Source organism: Canis lupus, chromosome 12 (assembly GCF_011100685.1).
Source record: "Canis lupus familiaris isolate Mischka breed German Shepherd chromosome 12, alternate assembly UU_Cfam_GSD_1.0, whole genome shotgun sequence".
Taxonomy (NCBI): domain Eukaryota; kingdom Metazoa; phylum Chordata; class Mammalia; order Carnivora; family Canidae; genus Canis; species Canis lupus.
Window position 1 is genome coordinate 33,165,393 of NC_049233.1, and position 12,483 is coordinate 33,177,875.

Consider the following 12,483-nt stretch of genomic DNA (forward strand, 5'->3'; position numbering starts at 1 on the left):
GGAAGAGTGAAGGAAGTTGCTTACAGATCTAGAACATATCCTAGTAAAGGAATTTTATTATAAAAGTTTATTCACGGATATCTCTGTTTTCCATATATCAGTGTAATAAATCCTTTCTTCAAGGTGGTTGGGTTTAAATAGAAAAATAGTCAACAGTTAATATTTAAAGAAGATTTATATTAATTTATTAAATCTTTGTTAAATATTGAGTGCCTACTGTATGTAAGACTGTGGGGATAGAGCTATGAACAGAGTAGTACGAATTTCTGCCTTTATAAAGCTTACATATTAGTGGGGAAACATAATGAAGACTAAAAAATTAAAATCTTTAGTTTGTTAGTTGGAGATAAGTGCTGAGGGAAAAAATAAGGGAGGAAAGAGGGTGTGCCAGGAAAGGAGACTTAACTATTTTATTTTGTTTATTTAATTTTTTTGAGAGTTGCTATTTTAGATAATGTGGCCAGCAAAGGGCTATTTGAGAAGTTAGCATCTGAGTCAAGGCTAGAAGGAGGTGAAAAGTGATTCATTTGGATATTTGGGAGTGAAAAGTGTTCCGGGGAACAAATGAAAGACCCTGGGATAGGAATATATTTGGTATGTTTGAGTAAGGAAACAAGTGGGCAGACTGGTAGGAGATGAGGTCACAGAAATTATGAAAGATCTAGGTGATATAAGGTCATCATATAGGCCATCGTAAGACAATTTTACTAAATATTGTGGGAAGCCACTGAGGGTTTAGAACTGAGAAAAAAATACAATTTGAATTATTTTAAAATAATATTATATAACATATTAAAACATACTATTAAGGACACCTTGATGGCTCAGTGGATGAGCATCTGCCTTTGGCTCAGGGCGTGATCCTAGGTCTGGGGATCAAGTCCCACATCAGGCTCCTTGTGGGGAGCCTGCTCCTTCCTTCCCTGTGTCTCTGCCTCCCTCTCTCTGTGTCTCTCATAAATAAATTAAAAATCTTTAAAAATAATAAAAATTTAAAAAATAGAACATGCTATTAGTACAACTATACAGTAATATTAATTAATGTATATATTGTACAATATAAAGGATCATCTGGCTTCTTTTTTGAAAATAGGCTGCAGCGGGGGATATACTAGAGTATAGGTTAGGTATAGTTGCTGTAACAAAGAGTTATAAGATATAAAAGTCCAAGAAGTCTAGATAGGTAGGACATCTGTGCTCTGTGAAACCATTCAGGAATCCATAATCTTTCCTTTTTATTTTACCATTCTTTGGGGTTTTGTCCTAATTTATGTGGTCAGAACTAGGTCACTATCATGAAGAAATTCCATCTGCGAGAAAGGAAACAGATGGAATCCAAGGTTTAGCTATACTTTGTGCCAGTTGCATTTCCCAGCATATTGTAAGTGTTCAATAAATGTTTGAATGAATACATACCTATTTTATATCTGAGTAAGTTAAGAGATATAGAACTAACCAGACTTGACTAAGAATCTGTACTGGAACATGATCTAAATCCTGAACACTAAGAATATATGTATAGGAGTAACTATCATAAAGTGGTTATATTCATGAAATGAGAATGTCTTAGGTAAAGGTAACATTGTTTTGATCTCCTTAGAAATAGTTACTGTACAGTCTTTAGATGTGATTATTAAGGTTTAAAATAGTTACTAGAAGGAGGATTCAAGATGGTAGCATAAGAAGACTAGATTCCCCTCCTCCCATGGACACCACAAATTTATATCTTTATATGGAATAGTATCCTCTGAAAAGGAACTGAGAACTAGATAGACAGTGTCTCTATAACAAAAGACAAAAGAGACACATGGAAATGGGTATAAGAGGCAAAGGCATAGCCTCACCCTGAATCCCACCCCAGATGCAGTGACTCCACAATTAGGAGGATGCCCAAAATATGGAACACTCTCTCAGCATACTTTTGTGATAAAAACTTCAATAAATTAGGTATAGAAGAAATGTACTTCCACATAATAAAGGCCACATATGACAAACCCACAGCTAACGTCTTACTCAGTGGTGAGAAGCTAAAAGTTTTTCCCCTAAGAGCACCACTTTTATTCAACATAGTCCTGGAATATTAGCCACAGCTATTAGGCAAGAAAAAGAAGTGAAAGACATCCAAATTGGAAAGGAAAACATAAAACTATCACTATTTGCAGATGACATGATACTATATGTGGGAAACTCTATAAGACTCCAGTAAAAAAAAAATAAAAATAAAAATAAAAAATAAAAAAAAAGACTCCAGTAAAAAACTATTAAAACTAATAAATGAATTCTATAAAGTTGCAGGATACAAAATTAATATATAATATTATATATAATATATATAATTAATATATAGAAATCTATTGTGTTTTTATACACTACCAATGAACTATCAGAAAGAGAAGTGAAGAAAACAATCCCATTTATGGTTGCATCAAAAAGAATTAAATACTGGGACACTGGGATGGTGCATGCAGTTAAGCGCCCAGCTCTTGATTTTGGCTCAGGTTGTGATCTCACGGCCATGGGATGGAATTCCAAGTTGGACTCTGTGCTCAGCATGGAGTCTACTTGAGACAATATGTTATTACAATGATCTAATATTGTAATAACTTTATATAGTGACAAACGGTGACCAGAACTATTGAAGTGATCATTTTGTAATGTATAAAAATAGTGAATCACTATGTTGTATACTGAAACTAATATATCAAATGTATATCAGTTAAAAAAAGTGAAATAGCAGTTATTGAAGGTGGTAAAGTCTACATATATATGATGGAGAGAAGAAAAAGAATCCATGAAGAAGAGTGAATATAGTCTTTATTCTAACATTTTTTAGTACCTAAGGTAATTTTACATGGGCAAGAATTTTTTTTTTATTCAGACAATAAATATTTGGGAGAGTGAACAAAACTATCCATAACATATCTAGGCATTCTTTTTTGTCAATATATTTAAAATAGTTTGTGTGTGTATATACATTATGCACATATGCACATTTCATATATTTGTAATTTCAGAAATCATTTACTCTACATAAGGAGTTATTTTAAAATAGTAAGTTTTACATCTTAAAAATTAATAAACAATATTTTGATTATTTGTAAAGATTATTTCTGAGCCACTGAACTAAGAATCTTACTATTGTCCTTTGAAGTATATACTAGGGAGTTCTTAACAAGGGTGTAACAGTGAATATTGTTATCAGTGAAACTGAATGGAAAATCCCTGAAACATTTCTGATAAGCCTTATGCAAGATATAGGTCTTTTAGATAAATTGAGATTGTTGGGTAACTAATGAAGCATAGATTTCCTAAAAATGGACTTTTTTATGTCTATTTTGTTTGAAATGTTATTTTTTTCTTTCTCATAGGGGGAACAATATATTTTCAGTAAGAATCAGTAACTGGAAGTACAAGTTTGGTTATTTCATAATGTTAAAATGAAGCTTTAACCAGCAGAGGTAAGAATATGTTTTACCTCTTTTGCATTTAAGTCATGAGATCAAAATATTTGTCGAGTTTCTATGAAGAATTATTTCAAAGGTTGTGAAGGCTCTGAGATTTTATCCCACTTGCAAGCTAACAAGTTAGCCTGCTGCAATGCCATGGATGTGGGCAGAAGACATGAGACTCCTAGATCTAAGAAAAGGATGGTTTGCATGCATAGCAGTAGCAGTAGCTACAGTACCAGGCAACACCTGCATATGAGTAGGTTGTATTATAGGAGAGGAATCCTAAGTTTAGGGGGACCCAGATCTTTTATAATGGAAAATAAGTCTGCCTGACTTATGCCTCAGGAGATTATCTCTGTTAAAGGGAAAATAAACAAATTTGCCCTCTCTTCCAGTATGAGACACTATCTCTGTTTGCTGATCCTACATCCTTGAAAAATAGTCTGGAACAGAGGCAGTCAGTGTCTGCTTGCAAAATATGCAGAAACAGGAGACTCTGGAGGATTGTCTTTCAACACTTTCTACTCTGAATTGTGTTTTTAAAGCATGCATTATTAATACAATACTATTTTGTAATAGTGAAAAGACAGAAATCACTGAAATACCCAACAATAGGAGATGCTTTAAATCATAATATTCACATTGTAATAGTAAACAATTGAAAGTAATGTTGTAAAACTACATTTATTGACATACGTGCTCATCAAAAAATTAAATAAATATAAAGTGTGCATATAGTTTGATCCCAATTTTATAGAAATTTTATAAAAGCACACACAGGTGAAGAATATATACCAAAGTATCTGTCAATGGACAGAATCATGAATGTTTTTACTTTTGCTTGTCTGTATTTTTTTTAAACTCCTTTCAATGAATACTTTAGGCTTTTGTAATGAGGGGAAAAAAATTTTTTTTTTTAAATTTAAGAACAAATAGTAATTTAAGAACTTTGCCCAAGAGGATGAACCTTCATGGATTTAAATGAGGATTAAAGGATGCTAATTCTCTTTTTGACTTTGGAGTAGACTGGATGTGCAATATAGAGCTAGAAGAGAATAATGAGGTGACTTAATTTTTTTCTTTAGTGTTTTATCTGTGATAAAGTCAAGGGTTTCTTTTAGCAATTTGCTCTATTATTTATCATATAGATGTCACAAAGGAAAGCATACTATTGGAATGCTTTCCAATTCTTTTAGAAAATGCATTCTATTGGAACGTATCTTAAATTACAAGATTATTGTTATTTAGTAAGTATATCATTTGTAAGTATATTTAGTTGATTCTGATGCTGTTTAGTTGGGATAGACTGTGTTAGATATATGGACTAATTTGTTTCATTTTTATTTTCTGCCTATCATACTCTGAAACATGTTTAAATATTAGTATTTTTGTAAATTGGCATTTTTGTCATTGTGCTTCTCATGATTTTCCCCCTACTTTTAACAAGGTGCTGTTACCAGATTTGTCTTCTCAGTATAAATTGAAAATGACTGAAGTTCAAGCAATGGTAGAATTCTCTGTGGAGCTAAACAAGTTCTACAATGTGGATTTATTTCAGAGAGGGTATGTATTTTAATATGAAGATTATATATTTTGCATAAGAAAAGATGTACAGATTTTCATTTAAATTTAATATATACTTATAATCGAGCATATATCAGGAAAACAGTGAGCTATATTCAAGTAATTCTTTTCTTAGAGAAATTTAGTTTTAAGTAGATGCTTGAGAATTATTCACATGGATTTAGTGATAATGCTGGATATATGTAATGTGCATTTATGAATTTGTACTGAGTGTTGAAAGGACTTCTGTGAAAATGTTAAGATCTCATTTTTGCTTGTAAAAAGTAGTGTATGGGGAAAATACATGTACAAAACAGCTAAGTGGGAATGCAAAATGACAAATCTTCAAGAAGTATATATAGAAAGTACTCTAGGAATCAAAACAAAGACATTTTTCTGGGTTACTATGTTAGGAAAGGCATTTTGGAGAAATAGGGACAAAATATGGTTAAGACTTGTATAGGCAAAGGATAAAATGAAAAACTGTTTTGGGAGGAGAGAGCAACATGAATCAGGTCTTGGAAATAGGAATGAACATGCTATTTTAAAGAATTTTTAGGAAATTGGATATTCTTTAGGAGAATTGCAGAAGGAAAGATAGTAAAGAAAGGAGAGGTTATGTTTATGAAAGGCTCCTTATGTCTGAAGAAACAGCAGGGATTTGGAGAGCCATCAGTGGTTTCCAAGCAATAATGAAATTATCACTATTATTACAGTAAGCACTTACTAACAGGAAGATTGTGATATATTAGATTGATGGTTGTGCAGAAGAAACAGAAGCATAGGGGACAATTTAGAGATGCCTGTAACTCTGAAGTTCTGTACTAAGAGTGGTACTAATGAAGCTTTATCAGAAGTAGGGTGAGAGAGATTTTCTATTGAGGTTTTTCTTGTTTTGTTTTATTTTTGGTTTGTCTTGGTTTTGCCATCTTGTTGAAAAAAATAATAACAGCTGTGCTCTGCTTCACCTCATAGTTTCTCACTCCTCAGTAGGACAGGCTGGGCTTGTTTTCATGACAGAGACAGGAGTCAAAGAAAGAGAGCAGAGGATGCAGGGCCCCTTGAATTAGCACTTTTATTTTTTTTTCCACTCCATTCTGTTGGTTAAGCAAGTTATAAGGCCAGCCCAGGAGTCTAGCCTGACAGTTCTTAAGGCAGTAAAACTTACTTTTAAAAATTTTATGAGGTTTCGGTATGTCTGATAGAGTTCATTCCAAGCTCTGAAGCCCAGACCCACAATTGTCTTTTGAGGCATGACTATTCTCTAGATGTAGCCACTACTATTTGGGGATCAGAATTCTGTGGGATCATGCCCCTCAACTTCCTGAAAACCTTTTGTCAAACTGAGAATGTCTACTTAAACATTGCTTTAATTTCTTTAGAGCTCTAAAGAAAGGGATTTATACCTACTCCTTTAATATGATCTTTGTCCATGGCACATTTTATTTTGAAAATTTTTAAGGAGACTGAAGCTGAAAAAGTTTTTTTTTTCTAATCTAGCAACTCCTGGTGCAGCTATATTCCCTCTACATTCTGTTTGTAAAATGACCAGTTCTTTCTTTAGCTTATCTCTTTCTTGGAAAACCTTATTATACTTAGCAAGGAGTAACCAGTTGACATTTTTAGCATTCTCCCTGGAAATTAGCTTGCTTAAGTCCCAAAGTTTCTTAGATACATTGTCTAACAACTACTAAGTTACTGCTGACAGTGTTTTTATCAAAAGTTTCATCACTGGGACACCTGGATGGCTCAGCAGTTGGGCATCTGCCTTCAGCCCAGGGCATGATCCTGGGGACCTGGGATCGAGTCCCACGTTGGGCTCCCTGTATGGAGCCTGCTTCTCCCTCTGCTTCTGCCTGTGTCTCTGCCTCTGTCTCTGTCTCTCATGAATAAATAAATAAAATCTTAAAAAAAAAAGTTTCATCACTGTGTAACATGGGTTATCATTTTTTAAATTTCTATAATTTACTCATTTTTCTTGCTTCTACCTTTACCATTGTTTTGGTCCCAAAGTCAGTGCCACATATTTTAAGTTTTTGTTACGGTGCACACTACTTCTTCTAAGTTACTGATTTCTGTATTAGTAATGTATTGCCACAGTAGTATAGCTAATGACAAACACAAAGCTTCAGTGGTATCACAACAATAAACATTCATTTTTGCTCACAAGTCTGTGGATCAGCTGAATGGTCTGTTCTTCTGGGCTGGATTGGCTGATTTTGTTGGACTCACCTATGAATTCACACCCAACTGGCAGGTTGGCTGGGTGCTGGCTGATACAGAAAATGGCCTTATCTGGGTGGACTCCATTTTGTTTTATGATATCTCATCCTAGCTTTTTCTCACGGAGGAGGTAGCATCCAAAGAGAAAGAAACTATTCAAGAAGACCTTTTAAGACCTAGGCTTGAAACTAGCACATTGTCATCTATGCCACATTGCATTGCCCAAAACAAGTTGTAAGGCCAGTGCAGATTTAAGGGTAGGGAACTAAACTCTACTTCCTATTGGAAGTCAAACTGCAAAATGTGTGGACACCAGGACGGATGAAAAAATCAGAGACATTTTAAAAATCATTCTATTCTAACATTTTTTTTTTGTTATTAATTTTTATGAGGCATTTCAGGGTAAGTATAGTAAGATTTAATGACTGATTCCATATGGAGGATGAGACTGAAAAAGCATTAAAAATACGTGTATAGAATATATGTGATATGTAAGATACTACTTTGAAGTTGCTCAGCAAAGAAAAAGTACAGATGAATCAAATACAGCAAAAGTTTCTAATTGTTGAAAATGAGTAGTGGGCATATGGGTTCATTGCTCTACTTTTTGCAAATTGGGTATTTTTAATAAGAAATTTAAAAGATAATGCTGAAGTTTTAAATCCTATTGACTTGTACAGTATTAGTAATGTTGAAATCAATAAGGAGGTTGAAGATTTGTTCATTTTGATATATTGAGTTTGAGGTGAGATATCCAAGTGGAGATAGTTCATAATTAATTGAAGGTTTGGAACTGGAGATAAAGATTAAGTGAATTATTATTCCTTTTTTTTTTTTTTGTCAATCATCATAAACATAGCATGTGTAATTGCTATTTTCATTAGTTTCCTCATATTCTACAATCTGGTTTCCCCATCCATTGAAGACCTTTGAAGAATATTATTATGTTTCTGATCTTTCAAAAATCTAATGGTTAGAGGATCATTGATTTTAGATACATTGCTTGACTTGTCTTTAATTGAGGTATAATTGACATACAATATTGTACTAGTTTCAGGTGTACAACATAGTGATTTGACATAGGTCTACATTACAAAATGATCACCACAATAAGTCTATTTATATTTACTATGTGTCACCATACAAAGTTAATACCAGATTATTGACTTTATTCCCCATGTTGTATGTTACATCCCTATGACTTATTTATTTTTTAACTGGAAGTTTGTACTTCTTGATACCCTATACCCATTTTGCTCCCCTCCAGCAGCCATCAATCTGTTCTCTGATTCTCTGAGTCTAGGTTTTGTTTTGTTTGTTTTGTTTTTTAGATTCCACATGTAAGTAAAATCATGCAGTATTTTGTCTTTCTCTGACTTATTCCAGTCAGCATAGTACCTTCAAGGTCCATCTATGTCACAAATGGCAAGATATTACTCTTTTTTTTTTTTTTATGATTGAGTAGTGTCCATTGTATATATATCACATCTTATTCATTCATTGATTAATGGACACTTAGATGGTTTCCATATCTTAGCTATTGTAAATAATGCTAAAATGAACATAGGGGTGCATATACCTTTTTGAAGTAGTGTTTTTGTGTTCTTCAGGTAGAAGTAGTTCTATTTTTAATTTTTCCGGGAACCTCCATAGTTTTCCATAGTGGCTACACCAATTTACATTCTCACTAACAGTGCACAAGAGTTCCCTTTTCTCCACATCTTCAGCACTTATCTTTTGACGTTTTGATAGTAGTCATTTTAACAGGTGTGAGGTGACATTTCATTGTGGTTTTAATTTGCATTTCCCTGATAGTGATGTTGAGCATTTTTTCATATACCTATATAGCTTCTTTGGAACAATGTCTAGTTAGATCTTTTGTGCATTTTTAAAAAGGATTTTTCTTTATTCGAGAGAGAGCAGAGAAAGAGAGCAAATGATCAGGGAGCAAGGGCAGAGGGAGAGAGAAAAACAGACTCCCCGCTAATCAGGGATCCTGATGTGGGACTTGGTCCTAGGACCCCAGAATCATGACCTGAGCTGAAGGCAGATGCTTAACCAACTGAGCCACTCAGGTGCCCCTCTTTTGCCCATTTTTAAATAAGACTGTTTGGTTGGGGTTTTTTCTTTTCTTATTTTGGAGGTCGGGTGGTTTTTTTTCTATTGAGTTGTATGAGTTCTTTATAATAATTTTAGATATTAGCCCCTTATCAGATACATGACTTTCAAATATTTTCTCATTTAGTAAGTTTCCTTTTCATTTTGTTGATGGTTTCCTTTGCTGTGTAGAAGCTTTTTAGTCTGATGTAGTTCCAGTTTATTTTTGCTTTTTGTTGCCTTTGCTTTTGGTGTCAGAGTCAAAAAATCATCACTAAGACCTATGTCAAGGAGCTTACTACCTATGTTTTCTTTTATTTTACTTAATGTTTAGTTAAAATTCTCAGCATGAGGAGTTGATTAGTTCCTAGAAATCTTTGTTCTTTTGTTCTCCTCTGGTTCTAGGGCTCCTGTGATTCCACTTCGATTTTTGGTTTTAGTCATCTCATGTTTTCAATCTGACCTCATCTTAATCTCAACTAATTATCTATCTTTATTTATGGAGTTTTGCCTTGTTTCTTTAAGGCCAAATTGTGACTCTCAAGGTTCTAGATTTAATTGGCTAGCTTTTCATTCACTCTTCTTTAATTCTGGCTTTGTGGCCTGACCATACACTCTCTCCAATGCTATACCTTGCTATGAATAATAGTAGAAATATATTTATATATTTTAATCTTTGTATTATTTACAAGTTTAATAATTTAAACTATTAGGAAATTATTAATAAAAATAAACAAAATATTCTGTTCCCTTGTGTACATCTAAACTCATCCCAATTTGTAATCTTGATTTAGCTTTTAGTAATCCTATTTGTGTGTCATGTGTATATATATGTGTATAAATGTGTATATCCTCCATTACATGTACACATTTGCAGTATAATGATGATAAAACACAAACATAATGTTCACTGCAAATTTTTTATTCTACATAAACTGTTATTCTAATGACTGGTTGATTTTTATATATAGATATAAAAATTATAAAATCCTATAGAATAAATAAAGTACATAAACAAATAGCTCTGACCTTGAAAATACGCTGAATTCTTTAAACCAAATGCATGTCTTTATTTTGTAATTTATTGTATTAAACCAATTTTCAAAAACCATTATAATCTATATTTTCTCAAAATTATGCTTAAGAATAATTTACCTTTATTAATTTTTATTTTTTATTATTTTTATTTACTTTTAAGATTTTATTTATTCATGAGAGACAGAGAGAGAGGCAGAGACATAGATGGAGAAGCAGCCTCCTCACAGGGAGCCTGGTGCAGAACTCGATCTCTGGACCCAGGATCATACCCTGAGCCCAAGGCAGCCGCTCAACCACTGAGCTACCCAGGCATCCCTCTTTATTATTTTTTAAAAGAAAAAAATGAGTAACCAAATTAAACAGTGAAAAATCTAAGGTGCCTTACTAACTCCTTTTGTTGCTATGACATTCTCTCATTTAAAGTAAGAAATATTGGACACCAGGGTGGCTCAGTCTGTTAAGTGTCTGCCTTTGGCTCAGGTCATGATCCCTGGGTCCTGGTATCCAGTCCCATGTCCGGTTCCCCGCTGGGGAGGGAGTTGACTTCTTCTTCTGCCCCTCCCCTTTGCTTGTACGCTCTCTCTCATGCACTCTGTCTCTATCAAATAAGTAAAATCTTAAAAAAAAAAAAAAAACACTTCTACATTTCTTTTGTTTCTCTCATTCATCTTTATACATGCCCATTTCTGTTTGGGTTTTCTTGCATGCTGCTGATATTTGATCTGTGGATCTGATATATTTCTTTTCACCAATAATAAATATTATGGGAAGGGTGCCAGGTTGTCTCATTTGTTTAAACGGCTGACTCTGGATTTTGGCACAGGTCATGATCTCTCAGGGTCATGGGATCGAGCCCTGCCTTGGCTCTGTGCTCAGCACGGAATTGGCTTGTTGTTCTCCCTCTACTCTCCCCCCCTCCCCTGCCAAATAATAAAATAAATAAAAATCTTTAAAATAAATAAATCTTTTAAAAATAAATAATAAAATAAATAAATATTATGGGAGATTGATACAAGCAGACCAAATTTATAACTTAATACATACAGATATATAGAAATTGGGGCATTGTATATTTTAAAATATAGTTTGAAATGATTTTTTGGGTCTATTTTCCTTTAGTTTTTACCAGATACGTGCATCTATGAAAATTCCACCAAGAGTTCCCCACAGAGTAGAAGCTAGTTTGTTACATGCAACAGGTAAGCCAAGGAATATTTTTAACTTTTAAGAAAAGTTTGAAGCAACATTATAATGGCAATAATAACTTTTAATTATTTTTATTTTTTTAATTACAAATACAGGATACCAAAGAGTATCATTATAATAAATATATTTGAGGCCTCAATAAAATAGACTTGATTATAGGTTCTTTGTCTTTCTCTATTATTTCTTATGATGAGCATATGAAAGAATGTATGTGAAATTTCCACAAAAACAAATATAAGTAGGGGTGGTGTCAGTTATGTCATGTAAGATATAATTATTAAAAATACACAATGAATGTGGACATATAATTTGATAAATGAGTACAAAGGTGTTTTATTATAAAGTTTTAAAGTATGCCTTTGAGAATATTTTTTTAACCACATTTTTGGTCTGGGTTAACTACTCTAGTTAAAAAACAAAATGCAGAAAGTAATGTATATGGTTTAAGATAGATACATTATAGCAGCTTGGTTATTTACTTATATTCTGTATTAAAATGTTTGAGCCAAAACCAGTGGTCCTGATATGATCAATGGACATATTTTCAGCATTCCTGATATAGTATACTCTGTTTCATTCTATGAAGTTAGGAAATGCAATGGTTAATGAAATATTCTAGAAAGTTATCATATATGTCAAATATGAATAATGAGTCTTGAAAACATCATAAATAATAAAATACACCTCACACTAAAGCCATGCTGAGCATAATTCAGCCTATTTTACAATTTAAGAAAATATTCTGGAAATTTGAAGTGTTTGGGATTATCTTTTTAGTATCCTGTGGGTACTAAAATGCGAGGTAATAATAGATTTAATGAATGGTACACAATGGAGAGTTTATTCTGTCTTCCTGAAGACTCTCAAAATGCTCAGGGAGACTTATTGCTTATGACCAAAAAATATG

General features: G+C 33.1%; 1 protein-coding gene across 10 annotated transcripts in view; it reads left to right on the forward strand.

Moving 5' to 3' along the window:
* The window catches only part of FAM135A (family with sequence similarity 135 member A), a 132,536-nt gene that overhangs the window by 10,183 nt on the left and 109,870 nt on the right, over positions 1 to 12,483 (forward strand). For all 10 annotated transcript variants that reach the window (XM_038554451.1, XM_038554450.1, XM_038554448.1 and 7 more), the window contains 3 exons: positions 3,369 to 3,458; positions 4,897 to 5,012; positions 11,490 to 11,569. In XM_038554451.1, coding sequence (XP_038410379.1) covers positions 4,936 to 5,012; positions 11,490 to 11,569 — 157 coding nt within the window. In that variant the 5' untranslated portion in view covers positions 3,369 to 3,458; positions 4,897 to 4,935. The remainder of the gene's footprint in view (positions 1 to 3,368; positions 3,459 to 4,896; positions 5,013 to 11,489; positions 11,570 to 12,483) is intronic.